The sequence below is a fragment of the Vanellus vanellus genome (assembly GCF_965231255.1).
Source record: "Vanellus vanellus genome assembly, chromosome: 1".
NCBI lineage: Eukaryota > Metazoa > Chordata > Aves > Charadriiformes > Charadriidae > Vanellus > Vanellus vanellus.
Window position 1 is genome coordinate 206,456,106 of NC_138905.1, and position 22,196 is coordinate 206,478,301.

General features: G+C 42.2%; 1 protein-coding gene across 3 annotated transcripts in view; it reads left to right on the forward strand.

The window, feature by feature from the left end:
* PDGFD (platelet derived growth factor D) overlaps positions 1-22,196 on the forward strand; it is a 155,019-nt gene that overhangs the window by 108,083 nt on the left and 24,740 nt on the right. For 2 of the 3 annotated variants that reach the window (XM_082497045.1, XM_082497046.1), the window contains 2 exons: positions 9,891-9,950; positions 14,585-14,786. In XM_082497045.1, coding sequence (XP_082353171.1) covers positions 9,891-9,950; positions 14,585-14,786 — 262 coding nt within the window. The remainder of the gene's footprint in view (positions 1-9,890; positions 9,951-14,584; positions 14,787-22,196) is intronic. The other variant, XM_082497047.1, reaches the window with a different exon arrangement.

The following is a 22,196-nucleotide window of genomic DNA, read 5'->3' on the forward strand; positions in this document are numbered from 1 at the left end:
ATTTGGTCAGAATTTAAATAAAATGTGTCACTCACTAATTCTGACCCAGTACACATCTTCCTGGTCCTGAGCTCATGGTCTCAGTTTGGTGTTTAGAAGGACTTCCCAGGCTGGCTTTTGGTAAGCTGATCCCAAAACTGATAATATGGTTTAGTCAGATTGTTTACAGAAATGTGGCAAATATAAGTTGTTTTCTTTTTCCTAATTCATAGTGTTCCTCATAATTGATATTTCTAAGAATAATACATAAGAGAAATGAGAACTGTGACTGTTCCTAAGGTACTTGTATTTAGCTTTAACAGCAATGGCATTTTTTAGGAATAGATCTGGGGCTGGAAGTCCAGTCTGACTAGTTTTCTTTTCCTTACTCTAGCTGTTTGATGACACTCAAGTTAAAAGAAATTCCCAATAAGCAGTATCCCATGCTGTTTGCAATAAATCAACTGCTTTTGATCCCATGAGAAACCTGAAAAAGCTAAGAAAAAATTGTTCTTGTATTCTTCAGAGATTACGTATTCTTGCTATTTTTATGATTATTGTTATCATCTTAGAAAGTTTGTATATCAGTCCTTTTTTGTTGTCCTAGAAAACGCAATGCCTTCCAGTCAAAGCAGGAGGGTGAGCAAATTGTTTTGCTTTGCATTATCTGTGAAACATAACACATGCTCCTGCTGTATGCTTACTGCAGAACGGGATGGCATCCTCTGGGAGAGAGCTCAAAAACAAATGGATCCTTCACAAAAAATCAATAGGCTGGGATTACTGCTAGGACAGCTAATGTCCCTTACCGGTACCTTTTTACGTTGTGTCCTCAGCTTTGGAATTAAATTTGCTTAGCTCCGTTAGAGTTTTTCATTATTATTATTTTTATTCCTCCTGTGTTTCTCCCAAATCTCATCTGAAAATGTGAGTGTGCATGTCAGAGCACTTAGCAGATCCTCCTAGTAGAACAACAGAAAACTTGGAATATTAAATGAAATTAGGCTGTATTTGTTAATGATTATTTTCCGCTGGTTATAAAGTGTGCTTAAATCTATATAAATATGTAGAAACTGAAGCAGAAAGAAGACAGAAAATGAGTAGTTAGCTCCTAGGAGGTTTTCTTCATTAATATTTTTCCTTCTACCCTTAGTACTGGGGCCTCTCCGTACATTCCCGTTTGGTATGAGACACGCCAAGAAGGAGGACCTGAAATAACCAGCTGTCACTGCCTTCTGTTAACTCTGAAAGACTTTTTTGCCCACCTGGGCGCTGCCGGGCAATGACGTGTCAGCTTTTTCAGTTTTGCTCGGGGCACATTCGTCTATTACCAGGGAGGCTGCTTCCAAAAACCTGTCAGTCAGTGTGGCAGAAGTTCACCGAAGTCCTCTCAAGGGCACTGGACTCTGAACTGGGAGCAAGTTTTTGGTTCCTGGGGTCACTCTTCCCAAGTTCTTTTCCACCTGACAGCTCCCTGACACCATTTTGATGTGCAATGTCACACTGACCAGGACCCCTCTTGATGTCCACTCCCCACCACCCTGGCAGAACCAGCATGGGCCATCACAGGGGAACCAGAAAGCTCTGCAAAATGGGCCGGCACTGTGGCCCAGGTGTGCTTAGACACTGAACCAAGGTGAGCGAGAAGCCTTCAGCACCCTCCACTGTCACTGCCAAGAGATGAGCACTGCAGACCATAAAGCACAGTCACTGCTAAAAGCAAGTTTTCCTTTCTATACAACAGTAATCTAAAAGGAACAGGGAGCAGTCACCATCTTAGCTTAACGCACCTGGCTTGCATCCCTGGAGAGCGATAAGGTGAGCCCCGGCTCACGTGGAAATGGAAAATGCAGTGGCAGTCTATAACATCAGTGGCGGGAGAGTGACCAGGGCAACCGCACACTCATTAGTCTGACCTAGAAAGCTTACAGGGCACTTGTCAGCAGAGAAGGTGGTTAAAAATGCAGGAAACTAGAAAAAAACTCCGTGCTGCTTCATCAAAGGAGCTCATGCCAGACTGGAGGGTAGTCCAGAGAGGAAGGAAATGCTATACAGCAAATCTAATTGGACTTCAGAGGAGCATCTCACCTGGTGCCACGCAGGAGACGATCACTTACACTGGAGGAGATGGCAATTAATAAAAGAGCCACGAGGCAGTCACAGGGGAGAGGCAGCGTGCTGTAATGCAAAAGGGAGCATCCAGCCAGGGAGAGCTCGCTAATGGAAGTTTCTAAAGGGTTGGCCTTATGATTGGTTTTCTTTATGCTCTTTATTAGGGACCAGAGCGCAACCTGTCAGAGTAGCATTTTCGTGACTTTTGCAGCGCACACAAAGCTGAAATCATAGAATCATAGAATGGTTTAGGTTGGAAAGGACCTTGAAGATCATCGAGTTCCAAACCCCCTGCCATGGGCAGGGACACCTCTCACTAGACCAGGTTGCCCAAGGCCACATCCAGCCTGGCCTTGAACACCTCCAGGGGTGGGGCCTCAACAACCTCTCTGAGCAACCTGTTCCAGTGCCTTACCACCCTCAAAGGGAAAAACGTCTTCCTAATGTTCAATCTGAACCTGCCCTCTTCCAGTTTAAAGCCATTCCCCCTCGTCCTATCGCTACATGCCCGAGTAAAAAGTCCTTCCCCAGCTCTCCTGTAGGCCCCCTTTAGGTACTGGAAGGCCACAATAAGATCTCCCCGGAGCCTTCTCTTCTCCAGGCTGAACAGCCCCAACTCTTTCAGCCTCTCCTCATATGAGAGGTGCTCCAGCTGTCGGATCATCCTCGTGTCTCTCCTCTGGACACACTCCAGCTGGTCCATGTCCTTCTTATGCTGGGGACTCCAGAGCTGGATGCACTACTCCAGGTGGGGTCTCACAAGAGTGGAGTAGAGGGGCAGAATCACCTCCTTTGACCTGCTGACCACACTTCTGATGCAGCCCAGGATACGGTTGGCCTTCTGGGCTGCGATCGCACACTGCTGGCTCATGTTGAGCTTCTCGTCAATCAGCACCCCCAGGTCCTTCTCCTCAGGGCTGCTCTCGATCCATTCCCCGCCGAGCCTGTATTTGTGCTTGGGATTGCCCCGACCCAGATGTAAGACCTTGCACTTGGCCTTGTTGAACTGCATGAGGTTGGCTTGGGCACTGCTCATGAATTGGAAAATAAGAATATTCGAGAGGAGGAGGGCTGGGTGACCTTGAGTACTGGAGAACTGATTTGCAGTGGAATGCAACAGCACAAAAAGAGCAAAGAAGTCACTCATGTAGAGTAACAAAAACATTTGCTCTTGAATTGCATCTCACTGGTTAGCAAATTGGGGAGAAGAAGGTTTCTGGGTGTGCTAGGCATAGGACCAATGAGGTGGTAGTTGCATCTTTTCTGGAATACTCTGTACGGCTTTGGTCCCTGTAGTATGGAGCAACCACATCTTTCTTGGACTGTGTTCAAGGAACAGTTACAGGACAGTCAGGGGAAGAGAGGACATTTCTTACTGAGGGCCAAGACAGCTTGGCTTCCTTACTGTAATAAAACGGATGCTGAGAGGAGATATAATATCTCTTCAGAAGTACTGCAGGAAGCAAACTCGGGAGAGGAAGAAAAGGACAAAGCTGGCACTTACGTAAGCGCAACAAAGATAAATTTAGCTTGGAAACAGCCAACCAGTCCTAAGGATTTGAAGGAGCAAAGAAAACCTAACAAGGTTCAAAATGGATAGTGAGCTGTTTGTGATGGTGGAGTTGCCTGAAATAATCAGGGTTTGGAAGTGACGACCTGGAAGAACCTTTCAGGTTTTTGTCCCAGCATTTAATTACAGGAGTAAAATTTGCCACTCAGGTAAAAATGCTGAAGAGAGATTACAGAGTATTTACAATGAATATTAGTTGATTTATATTTTGTTTGCAGTTGCTCAACTGCAGTGTGTACCAGAGTAGCTGTTAGCACGCGAAATCCCGTGTACGTGGAGATACAGAGACAAGTCTCTGTGATAAATAGAAGAATTCAATGCACAATTTGCCCAGTAAGGCAGTGAAGTCCTGTGCACTGTCTTGTGGTTATGTGTATCAAATGGGGTGCTCATGGGCAGTGTAGAGTTAGATGACATCTGATTTTCCTAAGGCATAGCTATCGTCTCATTTCAGCATGTATTATCTGACCTTTTAGAGAGATCATTTAAATGTCAATGTCTTGGGCACTCTTGTAATATGCACCCAGCAATGCCTAATTCCAAAAGTAGGTGAAGGATGAAGAGAAGTATTGACCAAACATAACTGTAATTGAATATATTTTTCTGCTTCAGTTTTACTTCAACTTTTCATTAACAAATGTATCAAACTGCAGTTAACCTAAATCATTATTGCAGCCTTAAACTTTTGATATTTTAAGTATCTTGTGCTTCCCACTCAGTTATAGCAAGTAAATGTGTCAGAACAAATCAAGAGTGATTTTATGTCTTTTTGCACTAGTATTAAGTTAGTTATAACTGATAAGGTTGTAGCTACTGATATGCAGTGGCAACTGAGCTTCAGAATCTCAATCTATGTCTTTTTTTAAAGGGCAAGAATCATACTATCACATTTGGGATCAGACACTTCGGTGGCTGCCTGACCTTTTGTTACTGACTTTAAAATTGTGGTGTCATGGATGGCCTGCCTTTATGGGACTACGCTGAAAAACAGAAAGGAAAATTCAATATGGTTGAAGTTATTTGTTCATTTCTTATCTGTTCCAGTACTAGTTGCCATCAGCGGTAAAATTTGCTTGTACTTGCAGTTTGAATATTACTGCCTTCAGATTGCAGCCACCCGATTTTGTGAAATGCTTGCACTGCTGGATAAAAGAGCTTGGTGACTTTGGTAATGGCCTCTTATAGCTAACTACAGGTTATCATCAGGAGAGACAAGGTTAAGTTACCTCTAACCTTCTTGAAAGACACTGGCCTCCATTTAGTGTTTCAATGCAAGGCATGATTTGCAGATTACAAATAATCATTGTTGCGTGCTTTCCAAATTCAGCATCGTTTATTTTAAAGCCCAGTCACCAGAACCAAACACAGCAGTGGTTTGACCATTACTGTAGGTAAGAAAAATGCAGCCTCTGCCTTCCTGGTGAGTAGCCTGCTGTAGGAAAATAGGTATCTTTCAGGAGCCGTGGGAGGAGAGGTAATAAATACCATTCTGATATGCAAATAAAACCTAGCAATGTGATGGATTGAAAGTATGGTAAAAGAAAAAGATATTTCAAGGTACATGCCTATGCTTTTATTTATCTTTAAGAATAGAAATTGGAGTGTGTGAAAATGCTACATGAGAAGTTATAATTAATCAGTGGAAGTGTACAAACTTGAGTTATTTATCACAGCATTTTTTTTTAATGGAACAATGACTTTTCTTTTGGCTCTTATTTACCTAACTGTTGCTGTTACACAGTGTCTTCTGAGTTAGGTTTTTATTTGCTCAAAATACCTGTCGCTATGTGTATAAAATGTAATATCCATAAATTCAATGTTCAGAGAAAATATTGCTGCTATTGCTTGTTACAGGGAAAAAAAGAAAGACCTTATTTCCAGATTATTATAATTTATTATTACTAACTACAAGTTTGTCTGCTTATCAGCTACCTGTCTGCAAACAGCTCTGAACGCAATAGAAGCATACTGACTTCTTTTCAAATATAGCTGTCATTGAGTTTCCTTCTATTAATGTAAATGTTAGGATAATTTCATCTCTTTTTCTTCAAGTTGTAATTTGCCCTAGGTTTTCCTTACAGACCTTCCACTGTCCCAGTTCCAGCGAGAGATTCTGACTTCCTTTTGTTTCTGCACTGGACCTCTTCCAACATGTCCTCAGTACATCACTTAGCCCTGTTCCTCTGCAAAGAAGCTTATTTTCTGTTGTATAGTTTATAGCCACGGCATCTAAATACCACAAATGAGGTGACCACAGACAGAGCCCAACACTTTCAGCTTCTCTGTTAATTTTTGTTTAGTTTGGTCCTTTCTTCCTCTTTCTCATGTCTACTTGCTGCAAGAACATGCCTGCCTTTTTACCTGTCCCTCTTCACTTCTATTCCACTCCCATGACAAGGTCACAGTAGAGAAGGTTGCTCCTTCAGGAGAGGACCTTATTAAACTTGGTAGGCCCTGAATGTCAGTCTAGGATGCTGTCTGGGCTCTTCTTAACCACAAGTCTTATGTGAACCTTTCCTGCTCCCTGAAGTGGAGAGCATCACCTCAGCTTTTATTAGCTGTAGTTTATAGTTTTTTTGGCAGATAAACGTAATCCAGTCACCCCAGGGACCTGCAGATTAGGAGAAAGAGTTGAAAGAGGATCTTATAGAGATGTGGGGCTGCCTCTTTTCAGTGTTGTGCCCGTCCTATGGTGGTTATTGCATGTCCCAGGCATCATGGCTCATAGATGTCAAGCACCAAGATGACAAAAGACTGGACTACGGTCATAAAGTATGTAAAAAATGAAGAATCACAGAAATGTTAGACAGTGTTTCTTGCTTTTAATTTGAGGACCAGGCAGTAATTCAGCATGGCTGGGAGGACTCACATGTTTTGCTGTATTTGTGGTACAGCAAAGTGAGTCATGGACAACATGTTTCTCAAACTGGGGAGCTTCCCAAGCCTCATCATCGGTGTCTTCCTGATGCCCCCCTGTTCCTACTGACCCTGTCAAATGCCATGGCTTGAGCCCAACGGAGCCTGTGCTGATGCAAGTCATGGACCCCCAGGCTGCAAGCCATCTGCCCCAGTCACCAGTGCTATTTGGCTCTGCAATCTCGTATATCCTTGATAACAGTGATTTTGCCTCATAATCTCCACTTGTGAAAGCCTTTGGTGAAACAGAGAGTATTCCCCATGATGCCTTGTCACTTATTGGAGATCAGTGGTGGGAGACAGGCTATAGACAAAGTCAGTCTGCGAAGGAGAGAGTATCTTATCTTTGTCTGAAACAGAGCCAAGAGCAATATATCAATGTCCATACATATTTAACTCTAAGGACTGACTCAGGATTTGTCTTGCTGAGGTGTAATTTTGGAAGTTGAAGTATGGAAGTCATTTTTCTTCAGTAAAAGTAGCTACTATCAGAAGGTGATTGGTAACCCTGTTGCTTTGCCTGTATTTTTCTGCTTGTAGAAGAGTTAATGCAATGCTTTGCTGAAGTCTCATGTAATGTTGTTATGTTACCATGACACACGTACGAAAATAAAAGCACTGTTGTCAGGGTGATGTAGCCAAATTATTACTACCCTGTTTTTCCAGTATTCAGTGAAAAAAAGATTTAAATTTTTTATGTTTTAACTAGAAGTTTTAATGTCATTTTAAGTAATGAGGAAAACAATAGCCGAGTGATCATATAGAAATTCACGTAAACAAGGTAGTATCAGTTGAATAGATAGCACTGAATGTAGATTTGTCCTTCAGGTTCTGCTAGGGACAATGGTGAGAAAGGAGGAGAGGGTTTTGTAATGATGAGAACCACTTTGATATTATTACTTGAAATAGCTGCAAGCAGAAGCCATAGATAATAATAATCTTCAAACTGTAGAGGTTGAAAGCTCCGAGAAGCCAAGAATGACTGCAGCTGCCTTAAGTGATCGTGGAACAAAGCCATATAGTTGAGAATAGTTTATGCAGATGAAATATAATCACAGAGTCAAAATGTGCAGTCATCAGGTTTGAAATCCAAGAAGCAGGTGGTACACATGTCTATCTCAGGGTTTTGGAGGGGTTCCCTGGCATCAACCATCTCAAAGAATCATAGGCTAAAGAAACAGTTTTGATATCTACAATTAGATAACACAAGGGGACCGTCACTTCAAACACAAAATTATTCCTTGTCTATGGTCTTCTCCAGACATTCAATGAGGCAGATTGTTCCTGTTTTAAAATAATGCCTCAGAACTCAATGCCACTTTTTTTCTGGAAGTGCTAAATGGAAGCTAATGACAGAGAGAAAATTATTTCCAAGTTTTGCAACTGGCAACCATTACCAGAGATCCATGAGCTATTCAAATCCATTTATGTACATTAAAACATGGCTTGTCAAGAACTGGGCAACCAAATGTGCAGAGAATGTGGCCAAGGTAGCCCACTGCTCCTGAATTATTTATGACCTGATCGTAGCATTTACGGATCTGTTTACTGTTTATAAAAAAAACCCTGCATTAAAAATGTCACCAATAATGTTTTGTTTCTGTATTCTAGAAGAAAATGACCGCTTTAATTATTAACGTTTTAATAGCCCTGCAGTTGTGGTGGTCACTTAGTGACACTATAGTGTGATGGGGTTTCTTAACTTCTACTGATCTTAAGTACTGAAGAAATGACTACAGTGTTGCTGCCTCAAATTTGAGAGAAAGGAACATTTTAAGGAAGAAGAAATGGTAACAATATTGAATAAAAAATCTTGTGACCTTTGAGACATTTGAATTTTTTTCTATAGCAAATGAAAAAAATTAAAATACCATGTATATTGAGTCTGGATCTGAAAGCTGCTCTGTTCCTTCTTGACAAAAGGAGAATTTTATTGATGAATTAGCAGATTATGTGATCAATTTTCTCTTTTCCATTCCTAAGAAATAATTGAATATATGCATATATGTATGGTCCAGTGCAGCTTTGACTCTAGAGAACATCAGCTGAGCAGCTATCTTTCCATTTTCCCTTTCAACTGCCAATTTAAAAAATGCGTAGCAGATATTGAGTCAGTGTAAAATGGTGAGCCCAGGCATTGATCCGTCTTCTTTAAATCCTTTCATTATAAAATCTGTTATTAGAAATGAAAATCTCAGTATGCTGTCACTTCAGTCCACTTTCCTTACCTGCCTATTCATGCCAATCATTAGCTATTCGCTGCATGTGTATGTTTAATAACCATTCTGTAATGCTGCCTTTTTTTCCATTTTTCATGGTTTAATTATTGCAGTTAGAAATGAGTAGAACTGCCAAAAGATTAAAGAAATGGCTTCTTCATTATTTAAGTAATCATTGCCCATCACTGGTCAGACAAGGGGATTTGGATTCAGGTGACCACATGTCAATATCTACAATTTTGACATCTCTAATCTTCCCAGGCTCCCTTTGTAGACAATGGAGAGAAAAAAGCATTTTTAGGATGCAATGTCATCCCAAATTAAGGTTCTAAAATAGATCAGATGATTTGCACCCTAAAATTGCTAGTTTTAGTTGACTGTAAATGGAAACAAGAGCGACTAGCTTAGATGTTTGCTTTGTAGATATCCAAAGACAGATGAGAGGAATCCCGTCCCTGTGCTCAAATTAATCATAAATGCCCAGAGGTTTTGTGTGATGACACTTCTATTGTGAATGTGCTGTGGCTGTGTTTTTTGATGTAGAGGACATAGTGCCATTCAGTGCTCTGCACAGATGAGCAAGTCCTGTTCAGCACAAGCACCAAAAGCAGTACAGTCCTGTTCGGACTACATTTCAAATGGATTGGATTACCCTGCTTTTCACCTTGGCTAAGTACTACCAGGGTATTAGCATGTCTTCATTCTTTCCAGAACGGATCAGTTTGGGGAACCATATTAATACTCCGACTATGAACAATACAGAGGTGATGTTTAATATTCGTGTTGGGAGATAAATCTAATGGCCTTGACCAGATTACGTCCTGCTATGCAAAGCAGCATATATCATATTACAAATAATAATAATGCCTATTCTTGCCCCAGCAAGCTCACAAGGAACTTGTTTATAAACAATGAAAAGGGAGGAACTGGAATGTAGGTAGCATTATTTAGGAATGGCACATGGCAAGGGCCTCTTGCATTAAAGAGGGTTGGAAAAGGTGACAAATGTTGAACGCTGAGACATTTTTTAGGTTCCGCAGTTAATTTAGGACATTGCATTAATGGTGATTTTTCCTGTGGGTTTTTCCCCTTAGGATGATTTCCAGCATGCAGCCTCAGAAACCAACTGGGAGTCAGTCACAAGCTCTGTCTCAGTAAGTCATTTGTTACTATTTTGCCCATGGATGGATTGATAGGATGGCTTGAATCCAACTCACTTTAGTGAGTGGTACCTGCACAGAGGAACCATGTATTTACCTTTGGCAGAGGATGAAATAAATGTTTATCCGACTCATACTGCAGTCAGCCAGTGTGTTTTTAAAGAGAAAAGGTTCAGGATATGCCATTAGCTGTTGTAACCACGAGATAGTCATTGGGAAACATTTTGTGCTTTCAAACTCATCCCACCAAGATGAAAATACAGGATATATACTCTTTACAATTTTCAATGGTAAAATGTTTTGAACTAAATAGAAGACTATACTTAAAACAGGGTAGCAGGAAAACAGATCTAGCTTTTCATTGTCAATAATGAGATTTCTTAACGTGTTTTTAATAAAACATTATATCTGAAGTCTCCATATTTAGCAGTGAGATGCAACTTGGGAAGAAAAAAAAGGAAAACAAGTAATCCAGTATGAAATTTTATTTTTCTCTTCATTACATTTCATTTATGTCATTGGCCAAAAATCTCTTTTATTTTCCAAGTACAGTTAAATGCTGTGGAATGGCAATGTAGCATCAGTATTTGTAATACGGGCTGTCTTTTTCTGTGCACTCTGCTGGCTGGTCGAACACCATCTCACAGCTCTTTTAAACTCCTCTTAAAACACATGAGATGAGGATAAGCACTCAAAGCAGAGTTGAGAACACCGTTTGGAGCATTCGGGAAAGAGGGTTTAGTGATGGTGTCTTTGTTACAGTAGCTGCCAGAAGTTGCCAGTGGAGGAGCAGTAAATAAAATATGGGTAAATTTTTCTGATTAGTGTCCAAGCCAGATAGCAAGTAGAGAGAAAATTCTGTGTTGTCAAAGTTAGAAGAGGTTAGGCCAATCTCACTCATGTTTACCCTTCATGATATGATGCATTGATAGCCTTGAACTAATTATGCTGAAAGTCCTGGGTAGTAATGTTAGCAGGGCTGAGATCTGCTGGATGTGCCAAGCAGGAGATGCTAAAACTCTGTTTTACTGAAAGATGTAAACTCATTTCTCATTCTAATGTGGAGTTGGGAAAAAAAATCTATGTGATAGAATATTTTGTTTCAAAATATGGTAGGCTGATGTTTGAAAATGTAAGCCTAGGGCTCCCTCATCAGGTTACTATGAAAATGAGATCAAGTATATGGTAAACGCCATGTTAGTTATGCTCCTTAACATCGTAAGGTGCACAATATGCCAAAGAATAATCCCATATTCTTTTCATATTGAAAAAAAAAGTTTGTCTTTCACATATATTTGTTTCTGAAAAGTTGTTGTTTCTGTGTTACAAGTAGGGAAGTTCGGTACCAATATTAGAGGTAGCAAGCTGATGCCCAAGGTCACACAGAAACCTACAGCTAAACCAGAAGCAGAACCCCGGTTTCATTGGTTTTCCCATGCCATCCCCTATCTAATAAAACATACCTTCTTCCACTGGGCATGCATTGCACCCACTAGCCCTCTCTTATCCTCAGGGAAAATAAGGTAGGGGGGTTGAGTAATTTTTCCCAAAGGCACCAAGGAACATGTCTGAGGACACCTGAATTCTTCAGCAGAGAAAGGCTCAGGGATTCTGTGTGGTCCTGAGGGGCAGAAGGACAAACTCAGACCTGTCTGTTAGCAACAAGATGACATACTGTTCTGCTGATACTCAGCACAGCAGATCTAAGTTTTGCTCCTCAAACCCATAGGCAATCCAACGACTCATTTTAGGATCTGGGTACATCACAACTCAGAATGAAAAATTGAGAGTGAGCAAATTTTTTCTTCCTTGCCCGAGGTCATATCACAGAGTCCGTATTTTGGGTGCTTTTTTTCTCAGAAAGCTAAACGCAGTACTTTTACCCTTAAACCTGCATGGCAAACCCAGAAAAAAAAAAAAAAAAAAAAGGAAATAAAATTCACTCCTTATTAGGTTGTTTTCCCTTATTTGTGAAGTCATGTTATGACCAACAAACAACTGTGATGCACATTGAACTGCCTGTCAGCTTCACAAGGCAGACAGAAAATAAAAAAAAGAATGGGGAAACAGAAATTAAGGCTAAAAGCACTGACAAAAAAGACACCTTTGTGTCCCATGAAATTAAAAATGCGTTCAGTGCTTTTAAGAAACGTAGAAGAGGTACATAATGTGGAAAATCTATAGCAAGAAGTTATTCATTGCCTCTTGCATTTCACTCTTGCCCTCTCCTTGGATGTGATCTCAGAAGCCAGATTACGATGAGCACAAGCTCTTCTAAAGCTAGCGCCTCGTTCTTGGCAGGACAAAAGAGAGGCAGTTGGGTTGGAAGCTTTGAAGTTGCTTTTGGGCTCGTCACATGATGTCGCAGCCAGTAGGTTATCTGAGCTGTTGAAATAATTCCTCTTGACTTGGCTGTCACCGAGAAAAAGTTAAGCTTTCTTCTGTGTGTGAACGAGGTTGCACAAATCTCTTGAGTAGGAGCTTTTATATGAAAAGAAAATGGGGAATGCCTGCTGCCTGAATGAGTTTGAAATGCCCTACAAATTCACAGCCTGACCTGCGGTTCTGTAATTAAATGCACATTTGTACACGTGAAAAAAGCTCTCACGTCATCTGAGCCCCACACCTATGCCCTGGTTTTTATGCTGCTGTTTCTTCAGCATCCTTGCACCATCTCCCTGGTTTTTGAAAGGTAGTCAGGGACCGACATTTCCCTGTTGTCGCTGCGGTCACAGATGAGCCATGAGCTCCACTGAGCTCTCCTCAGTAAGCAAGTAGCATTTGGGTGCGTTTTAATTTTGTAACCTCAAAGACTGCGTTAGCACACTGCGTGATGCCCGCCCACAGCTCTCCTGCAGCATTGTTTTGGATAACACCACTGGCATGAGATTTTCAACTCCTGGGGCTCCCATCTCTCTGCCGGTCTCTTTTCCAAGCCACTTAGAAGTCAGGAGAGATGCTTTGAGGTATGCCTTCCCTTTAATGGGTCATGAATTTTTACAGCCATCTGCACTGTGTCTTATTTAGCACTGCATTGTAGAGGCATTGCAGTCACAAGTGGGCTCTCTGGACCTTCTTGTGCTCTTGGCAGTAAGCAGTAAAGCAGAGCTATGCGTTCTTGACCACACTATTGCAATTTTTTCTATTTCTTCTCTCTCTTGTTTTTAATACTTTGGACTGTCCATACTTTCAGCAAACGTATGCAGTAAAATACAAAGGATATTGTTAGTTTTGTGATATAGCTTACTGTTAAAGACAAATGTTTTATTTGAAAAGACATATATACTTTATAACTATTTTAGTAAGCATTGAAAGACACAGTCCTGCAAACAAGTGAGTAACTTTACTCAGATGAGTTGACCTTTCCATTACTACCCAACTGAGTGAAGTTAATCACAAAGATTAATAGTTTAACATATGCATTTACTTGGGAGATGAGGCAAAAAATTATTGTGGGGAGCCATTAATTTTAAATGGCATGTTTCTGCTACATTACTCCTGAGCTGGGTTTTCATGAGAAGAGGCTTTCTAGGGGTTTTCCCCCAATGTTTTAATTTGTAAGACAGAATTCAAACAACTCTTGTACTATATTATGCCTCTTGTTGGACAAAATCAGGTATTTTGATTGTGGTCCTTCAGAAAGTAACAGATCTGCATTAACAGTTTTTCTTGCACATATTTTACACATACTGTGAGGCTTTGTGCTCGGACAAGGGAAAAAGTGATATCAGGGTAGTGAATATTGTGATGTTAAATAACAATTATTAAAAATGTTTAAAGTCCTCTCCAATAAAAATGAAATTGCTGCAGTATTTCTGACAAAGTCAAATTGTGCCACAAGTTCAGTGGGAACCAAATATGCTCAGAGAATAGTTCTTCCCCTTCCTGGTGGGAAATAATACTCCATTTGGTATTATGATATAATTGTGAGGACGTCACTTTGTTGGCAATCCCAATATTGATTGTTACATTGCTGAGATCCAAATATCATGTTTTTTCTTGTTTTCTTAGTAACTTGTGTTTTTGGTAAAAGGGTAGGAGAGCTGACATTCATCGGTGTTTCATAATACATTTAATTCTCGCTAATAAAGGGCCATCTTTTCAAGTCTTTAACCAAGCCAAATTTGTTGACCAAATTGATCAGGGAAAGAAACACTGTGTAGTGGACTTGTTGCCTTTGTCTTTGCTGTGGTTTCTGATCTGCCTGTTAAGGATTTACCAACAGAGCTGGCGGAGCTGTGAAGGCAGCACCCCATCACTTCAAGGCACCTCCCTTCTGTGGTCATGGCCACCACAGTGGTTTCAAAAGACATTTCCATTACATCATAGTATACGTGCAAACCCCCATCCCCTTTGAGGAGTGGGTGTGCATGTTGACAGCCCAGCAGTGGCAGTGCTTCCACTCCCTGCATCTCCTCTGGGATTTACTTAGGAGTTCCTTGGCATCTCTTCTCCTTGCAAAAGAAAACACAGGCAGAACAAAGCCTGGCCCGGCTAAGGAGTTCAAAAGATGGCCCGAAGTAGCTGTTTCAGTCATTAATGAGACAAGTTTCTCAGTAACTGTTGTCAACTGTTTTGAGTGGTGCTGTAATTTATTCCAAGTACACTGAGATGTATGTCACTCTTAGGGGGTATCCTATCCCTCTCCATCAGTGACTGACCCTACGCTCACGGCGGAAGCGCTGGATCAGACCATTGCTGCGTTTGACACAGTGGAGGATCTGCTCAAACATTTTAACCCGGACTCCTGGCAAGAAGATCTCGAGAATTTGTACACAGACAGTGGCCACCATTATCGAGGCAGGAGCTACCATGACAGAAAGTCCAAAGGTAGGAAAAGTCATTATATACATACTTTGGGGCAAGACTAGGCTATTCCTTCACTCCTCACAGAAATGTGCATTGGTCAGGTATTAGATTCTGGTGCCCGTGTTCCTGTTGGAGCCACAGGGCAAGCTACCACCTGTTAAAATCGGGAATAAGTTATTTAATCCTCAATCATTTTCTGATTGAGGAGGATCTCGCCTGAGAAATCAGACTGAAAACTGCCCATCTTTATGATGAATTCACAAATAAAAACATAGGCCCGTGTGTAAAGGACAGATGGTTCTCAGCTTCACCCTTTTAAACATTGCTTTGTGTATAAGGCATGGGGCTCCTAATTACCTGCACTATCATCCTCCTTTAAATACCCTGCTTAGGGATTTTTCTCTGTTGAGTGAGAAATAATCACTTTTATCACGTTGTGCTTAGGGAAGCATCTGGTGCAGACACCTGTATGTGCAGCTGGTTTTTTAGGATGTGAACATCTCACTGTTTTTCATTATGTTGGCAGGGAACATTATTATGGTTTAACATCTTTGTCTGTAATTGAACAAAGCACACATTTCTGGGTTATGTTTCTTGTTTCCTTCTGTTAGTTCAAACCATCTACCAAATGGTAAAGCAAAGGCATGTTAGGCTTGAGTACAAACCCATAATGATAAAGAAACACTATTTAGAAGAGACAGTGGTGCTTTGGGGTAACCATGCACTGAAGGGCCTGATGAAATTGCCCTTCATGTGCGAGTACAGATCCAGGAGGTATGTTAGCATTCTTCAAGATGACAGTTGCTGTAGTTTTCCCAGAATATCTGGAATGAAATGTTTTATTTTAGTTCTCTTCTTAATATTGTCTTCCATTTCCAAGTTATATATTCATATGCATTCTTCTTTGTAATTTTAAAATTATAACGTCCAAGTCACGGTTCTGATCCTGTGTAATCTACCATTTATTTGCATCTCAAATCGCATCCCCCCAGTCTGAAGCGTGTGCTAAGCAGGCAGAGAGGATTTTAATTCTATGTTGGTAACTTATTTGATATCAAATGATGAGGCTTTGATATTAAAAGGGATATACAGGCTGCGTCTGTATTAGGGAAAATAGTGTTGAGAAGTGTTCCCAGGTACTGAAATCCAACCATCACACTGCTAAATTGTCAGCCCGGTCTCTGCTTAGTTTTGGCCCAGGCCAAGTGTCATTCTAAGATGTCATTGCTGGGCGTGAACCAGGAGTTGGCAAAGACCACCTGAAATTCCTGGTGGGCAGTTTGCATGTGCCCACCTTGTGTTGGAGAATAAAAGGTTCGTGGTAAGGGTGTGGGCTGTCCTACAGCTGTTGACCTTTGTGTAAGAGAATGACCTCAGGGAGTGCACATGCCTGCAGGACTGGGATCTTATTGACATCATGGAGATGTGGTGGGATGGCTCCTATGACTGGAGTGCTGGAATGGAAGGATAGGCTCTTCAAGAAGGACAAGCAGCGGAGACGAGGAGGGGGTGTCACCCTCTATGTCAATAACCAGCTGGAGTGCATTGATCTCCACCTGGGTATGGATGAGGAGCCAACTGAGAGCTAATGTGTCAGGATGAAAGGGAGTGCAAGGACATGGGATGTTACAGTGGGGGTCTGCTACGAGCCACCTGACAAGGAAGACCGAGCAGATGACAACCTCTACAGACAGATAGGAGCAGCCTCACATTCACAAGCCCTGGTACTCATGGGGGAACTTCAACCACCCCAATACCTGTTGGAAGGACAACACAGCAGGGCATAAGCAATCCAGGAGGTTTCTGGAATGCATTGATGATAATTTCCTTCTCCAAGTGATAGAGGAGCCAATGAGGACAGGTGCCATGCTGGACCTTGTTCTCACCAACAAGGTGGGGCTGGTGGGGAATGTCACTCTCAAGGCAGTCTTGGCTGCAGTGACCGTGAAGTGCTGGAGTACAAGATCCTTAGGGCAGCAAGGAGGGCGCACAGTAAGCTTGCTACCCTGGACTTCAGGAGAACAGACTTTGGCCTCTTCAGGGATCTGCTTGGCAGAGTACAATAACATGGGATAAAGTCCTAGAGGGATGAGGGGCCCAAGAAAGCTGGCTAATATTCAAGAATCACCTCCTCTAAGATCAGGAACGATGCATCCCTACAAAGAGGAAGGAGCTTGCTACCCTGGACTTCAGGAGAACAGACTTTGGCCTCTTCAGGGATCTGTTTGGTGCAGTTACATGGGATAAAGGCCTGGAGGAAAGAGCCCAAGAAAGATGATTAATATTCTAAAATCCTCCAAGCTCAGGAGCGATGCATCCCAACAAAGAGGAAGTCAGGCAAAAAAGCCAGGAGGCCTGCATGGATGAACAAGGAGCTCCGTGGACACACTCAAACACAAAAAGGAAGCCTACAGAGGGTGGAAGCAAGGACAGGTAGCCTGGGAGGTCTACAGAGAAGTTGTCCATGCAGCCAGGCATCAGGTTAGGAAAGCTAAAGCCCAGATAGAGGTAAATCTGTCCAGGGACATCAGGGGCAGCAAGAAAAGCTGCTATAGGTATGCTGGTGATAAAAGGAAGAGTAGGGAAAATGTGGGGCCTCTCTGGAAGGAAATGGGAGACCCGGTTTCCCAGGATATGGAGAAGGCAGAGGTAATCAATGACTTTTTTGCCTCAGTCTTCACTGGCAAGTGCTCTCACCACACCGCCCAAGTCACAGAAGGCAAAGGCAGGGACTCTAAGAATGAAGAACCACCCACTGTAGTACAGGATCAGTTTTGAGACCATCTAAGGAACCTGAAGTTCATGGGACCTGGTGAAATCCATCCACGGGTCCTAAGGGAACTGGTGGATGAAGTTGCTAAGCCACTATCATAGCTGAGAGTCGTGGAAGTCTGGTGGAGTTCCCTCTGGCTGGAAAAGGGGAAACATAAACCCCATTTTTAAAAAGTAAAGAAAGGAAGACCCAGGGAACTACGAGCCGGTCAGTATCAACTCTGTGCCCAGCAAGATGATAGAGCAGATCCTCATCGAAACTATGCTAAAGCACATGGAGAATAAGGAGGTTATCAGTGACAGCCAGCCTGGCTTCACTAAAGGCAAATCGTGCTTGACAAATTCAGCTGCCTTCTATGATGAGGTTACAGGGTTGGTGGATAAGGGAAGAGCAACAGATGTCATCTACCTGGACTTGTGCAAAGCATTTCACACTGTCCCTCATGACATCCTGGTCTAAACTGAGCAGGATTTGAAGTAGGGACCCCTTGATAGGTAAGGTATTGGCTTTGAGTGGCACTCAAAGAGTTGTGACGTGTGGCGTTCTTCAGGGGTGTGTACTGGGACTGGTGCTGTTTAACATCTTTGTTGGTGACATGGACAGTGGGATTGAGCGCATCCTCAGCAAGTTTGCTGATGATACCAAGCTGTTTGGCGAGGTAGACACACTGGAGGGGAGGGATGCCAACACCAAGCTGTATGGAGCAGTCAACATGCTGGAGGGAAGGGATGCCATCCGGAGGGACCTGGACAGAGTGGGCCTATGCAAACCTCATGAAGTTCAAAAAGGCCAAGTGCAAGGTCCTGCATGTGGGTCAGGGCAATCTCAAGCACAAATACAGGCTGAGCAGAGAATGGATTGAGAGCAGCCCTGAGGAGAAGGACTTGGGAGTGTTGATTGTTGAGAATCACAGAATTACAAAGAATCACAGAATCTCCTATATTGGAAAAGACTTGTAAGATCATCTAGTCCAATCATTAACTCCACCACTGCCCTGGGTAATGCATTCCGGTGTCTGATGACCCTTTCAGTAAAGAAATTCTTCCTAATATCCAATCTAAACTTCCCTTGGTGCAACTTGAAGCCATTTCCTCTTGTTCTATCACCTGTTACTTGGCAGAACAGGTCGACTCCCACCTCTCTGCAACCCCCTTTCAGATAGTTGTAGAGAGTGATAAGGTCTCTCCTCAGCCTCCTTTTCTCCAGGCTGAACAACCCCATTTCCCTCAGCCACTCCTCACAGGCCTTGTTCTCCAGACCCCTCACCAGTTTCGTTTCCCTTCTTTGGAAACGCTCCAGTGCCTCAATGTCCTTCTTGTGGTGAGGGGCCCAAAACTGAACACAAACTCAAGATGCAGCCTCACCAGTGCCAAGTACAGGGGAAAAATCACCTCCCTGGTCCTACTGGCTACAGTATTCCTGATACAGGCCAGGATGCCGTTGTTGTTCTTGGCCACCTGGACACACTGCTCGCTCATGTTCAGCCGGCTATCAGTCAACACCCCCAGGTCCCTCTCTGCTGAGCAGCTTTCCAGCCACTCCTCCCCAAGACTGTAGTGTTGGTGGGGGTTGTTGTGGCCAAAATGTAAAAGACCCGGCATTTGGCCTTATTGAAACTTCTCCAGTTTGCCTTGGCCCAATGATCTAGTCTGTCTAAATCCCTCTGCAGGGCCTCCCTACCCTCGGTCAGATCATCACTTCCACCCAGCTTGGCGTCATCTGCAAACTTACTAAGGGTGCACTCGATCCCCTCATCCAGATCATTGATAAAGATGTTAAAAAGGACTGGCCCTAGTACTGAGCCCTGGGAGACACCACTTGTGACTGGCTGCCAACTGGATTTAACTCTGTGTTAAAGTAGACTGTTACTCTCCTGTTATTTGCTGCTTTTTTCCTTCTGTAAACCGTGCAAGAAGCTTGACATGAGCCGGCAATGTGCGCTTACAGCCCAGAAAGCCAACCATATCCTGGGCTGCATCAAAAGAAGGGTGGCCAGCACGTGGAGGGAGGTGATTCTGACTCTACTCCACTCTTGTGAAACCCCACCTGGAGTACTGCTTTCAGCTCTGGAGCCCCCAACATAAGAAGGACATGGACCTGTTGGAGCAGGTCCAGAGGAGGGTCTCGAAGATGAGCACCTCTCCTATGAGGACAGGCTGAGACAGTTGGGGTTGTTCAGCCTGGAGAGAGAAGGCTCTGGGGAGACCTCATAGCAGCCTTCCAGTACTTAAAAGGGGCCTACAGGAAAGATGGTAAGGGACTCAGGGAGTGTAGTGATAGCATGAAGGGTAACAGTTTTCAGCAGAAAGAGGGTAGACTTAGATTAGATATTAGGAAGATTTTTTTCCTGTGAGGGTGGTGAGACACTGGAACAGGTTGCCCAAGGAATTGTACATGCCCCATCCCTAGAGGTGTTCAAGGCCAGGCTAGATGGGGCTTTGAGTAACTTGGTCTGGTGGGAGGTGTCCCTGCCCATGGCAGGGGGTTTGGAACTAGATGATCTTTAAGGTCCCTTCCAACCTAAACCATTCTATGATTCTATGATGTACAATGTATTAGTAGATACTCAGCCACCACACACGTTGGCTGTCTCTGTTATTGAGCTCAGCACTTCAAAGGAATCTGTGATAAAGCCCTAAGCACCCATCCAGTGAAAATTGAACCCCTTTGCTTTGTTCCATTTAGGCACATCAGAAATTTCAGACAACCACAACAGCATGTTTTGTAAAAAATGTCACCTAACTGCCACTGCATCACTTCTGAGATCAGTTTGATTGCATTTAGGGGTCTGTGAAACATGAGCTGTGTGTCTCTTATTCCCAGGCTGGATTTGGCAGTGATAGACATGTATACAAAAGAAATAAAGGGTCTCTTTTGATTTTAATAGAGGATGGTTACAAACCTGTATCTGCTCTCCAGATTTAATTTGATTTTCAGATCATATTTGGCCTAGTACCCCATACGTTTAAATGACCACATATATATGAAAACCACATATATATGAAATAGCATTTGTTGCTTTAATGATGCTGATCATGTAGGCTACAGGTATCAATTTGATCTGGTAGTGCTCGGAAAATTCAAATGCATAAAGGTTTCTCCATTTAGTATAAATGTAATTCAGCTTTTTCCGTAACAAAACACTGTGAAAGACATAAAGAGTTTTCCAGTTATTATTTTAACACTTGATTTATTTTAATAGGGTTTTTTTTTGTTGCTGTTTTGGTTACAGGAATAAGCAAAAAAAGTTTTATAACAGTTTTTCTTTTGTCTTCAAGCTAAACGCCACATTCTTTGACTGTTAGCAGCCCTCTGGACAGAAGTACCTCACCACAATCAAATCCTTAAAAAATTTCAGTTAAGAAGTTTTATTTAGTCATAAACTTTTGACAAGATTACAGGCTTGTTCTTGAACGATGTCAGGAGTAGGGAATAGCTTTAACAAGTCCTTAAATTAGAAATGCTTGGTGGCTTTTAAACACAGACACTGTGGATCTCTGAGGAATGTTTATAGGCACTGGGATAACCTTGCAGCAAAAAGAGCAATAGATATCATCATTTATTTCAGATATCTATCTGTTTCTGCTTCCAGCTTGGGTTTTATTCTTTATCCTTAGTTGGAATAGCCCTGAGGCAGTTAAGAACAGTTTGATGTAATCTCTGCCTATCTTTCACAGCATTTTCAGAACATGTCATATAAATGGTATAAATGAATCACTAATGACTTTGTTCCTATCCAGCTCTCTGCCTATACCAAATTCTGCCACAAAATTGAGCTTAAAAGGCAGTGTTGCTCAATACCAATTGTGATAACAGGGATATGTGATAAATGACATTTAAATGGTATGTTTTCTTAATTTGTCAATCAATAATCCAGAAAGATAAGGATCAGGGTCAAGGAAGTAAGAAGTACAGTATTTTAGCATAGCTTAAATACACAGAATCCCAGAATAGATGAAGTGGGAAGGTGCATCAGGAGATGATGGTCTAATCCACCCTCCCTGCTCAGGGCAGGGTCACCACCAGCAGGTTGCTTGGGACCATGTCCAGTTGAGTTTTGAATACCTCCAAGGATGAAAACTCCATAACCTCTCTGGGCAACCTGTGTCTGACCACCTTCAGAACAAAAAAAAAAACCCTACCAACCAACCCCCAAACCCAAACAACAACAACAAAAAGAGGTTTTAAAAATGTTTAAATAAGTTTTTCAGTGTTACAGTTTGTGTCCAATACCTCTTGTCCTTTCAAAGACTCTGTCTTCAGCTTCTTTAGTCCCTCCCATCATGTATTCATACACAGTTGTAAGACCGATCCCTCCCTCGATACCTCCTGCAAGAACCTTAAAGGTGAAGAGTGTGGTGATTAAATCTATATGTATGATAACTCCATTCCATCTACAAAATCTGGTCTTACACCTCTACTACACTGATGTGTCTATTAAGTTAAATGCATTTCTTTCTATTTGTACCATTGAAGTGAGGTATTGGTATCAGGTGTGTCTCACTAATAACCACATGAAGTTTTAAATATAATTCTACGTATGTTCAGTGATCTTTGCTGTTAACCACTCTAGTAGAAGTTAACTATAGAATCACAGAATCACAGAACGACAGGATGGTAGGTGTTGGAAGGGACTTTTAGAGATCATCTAGTCCAAC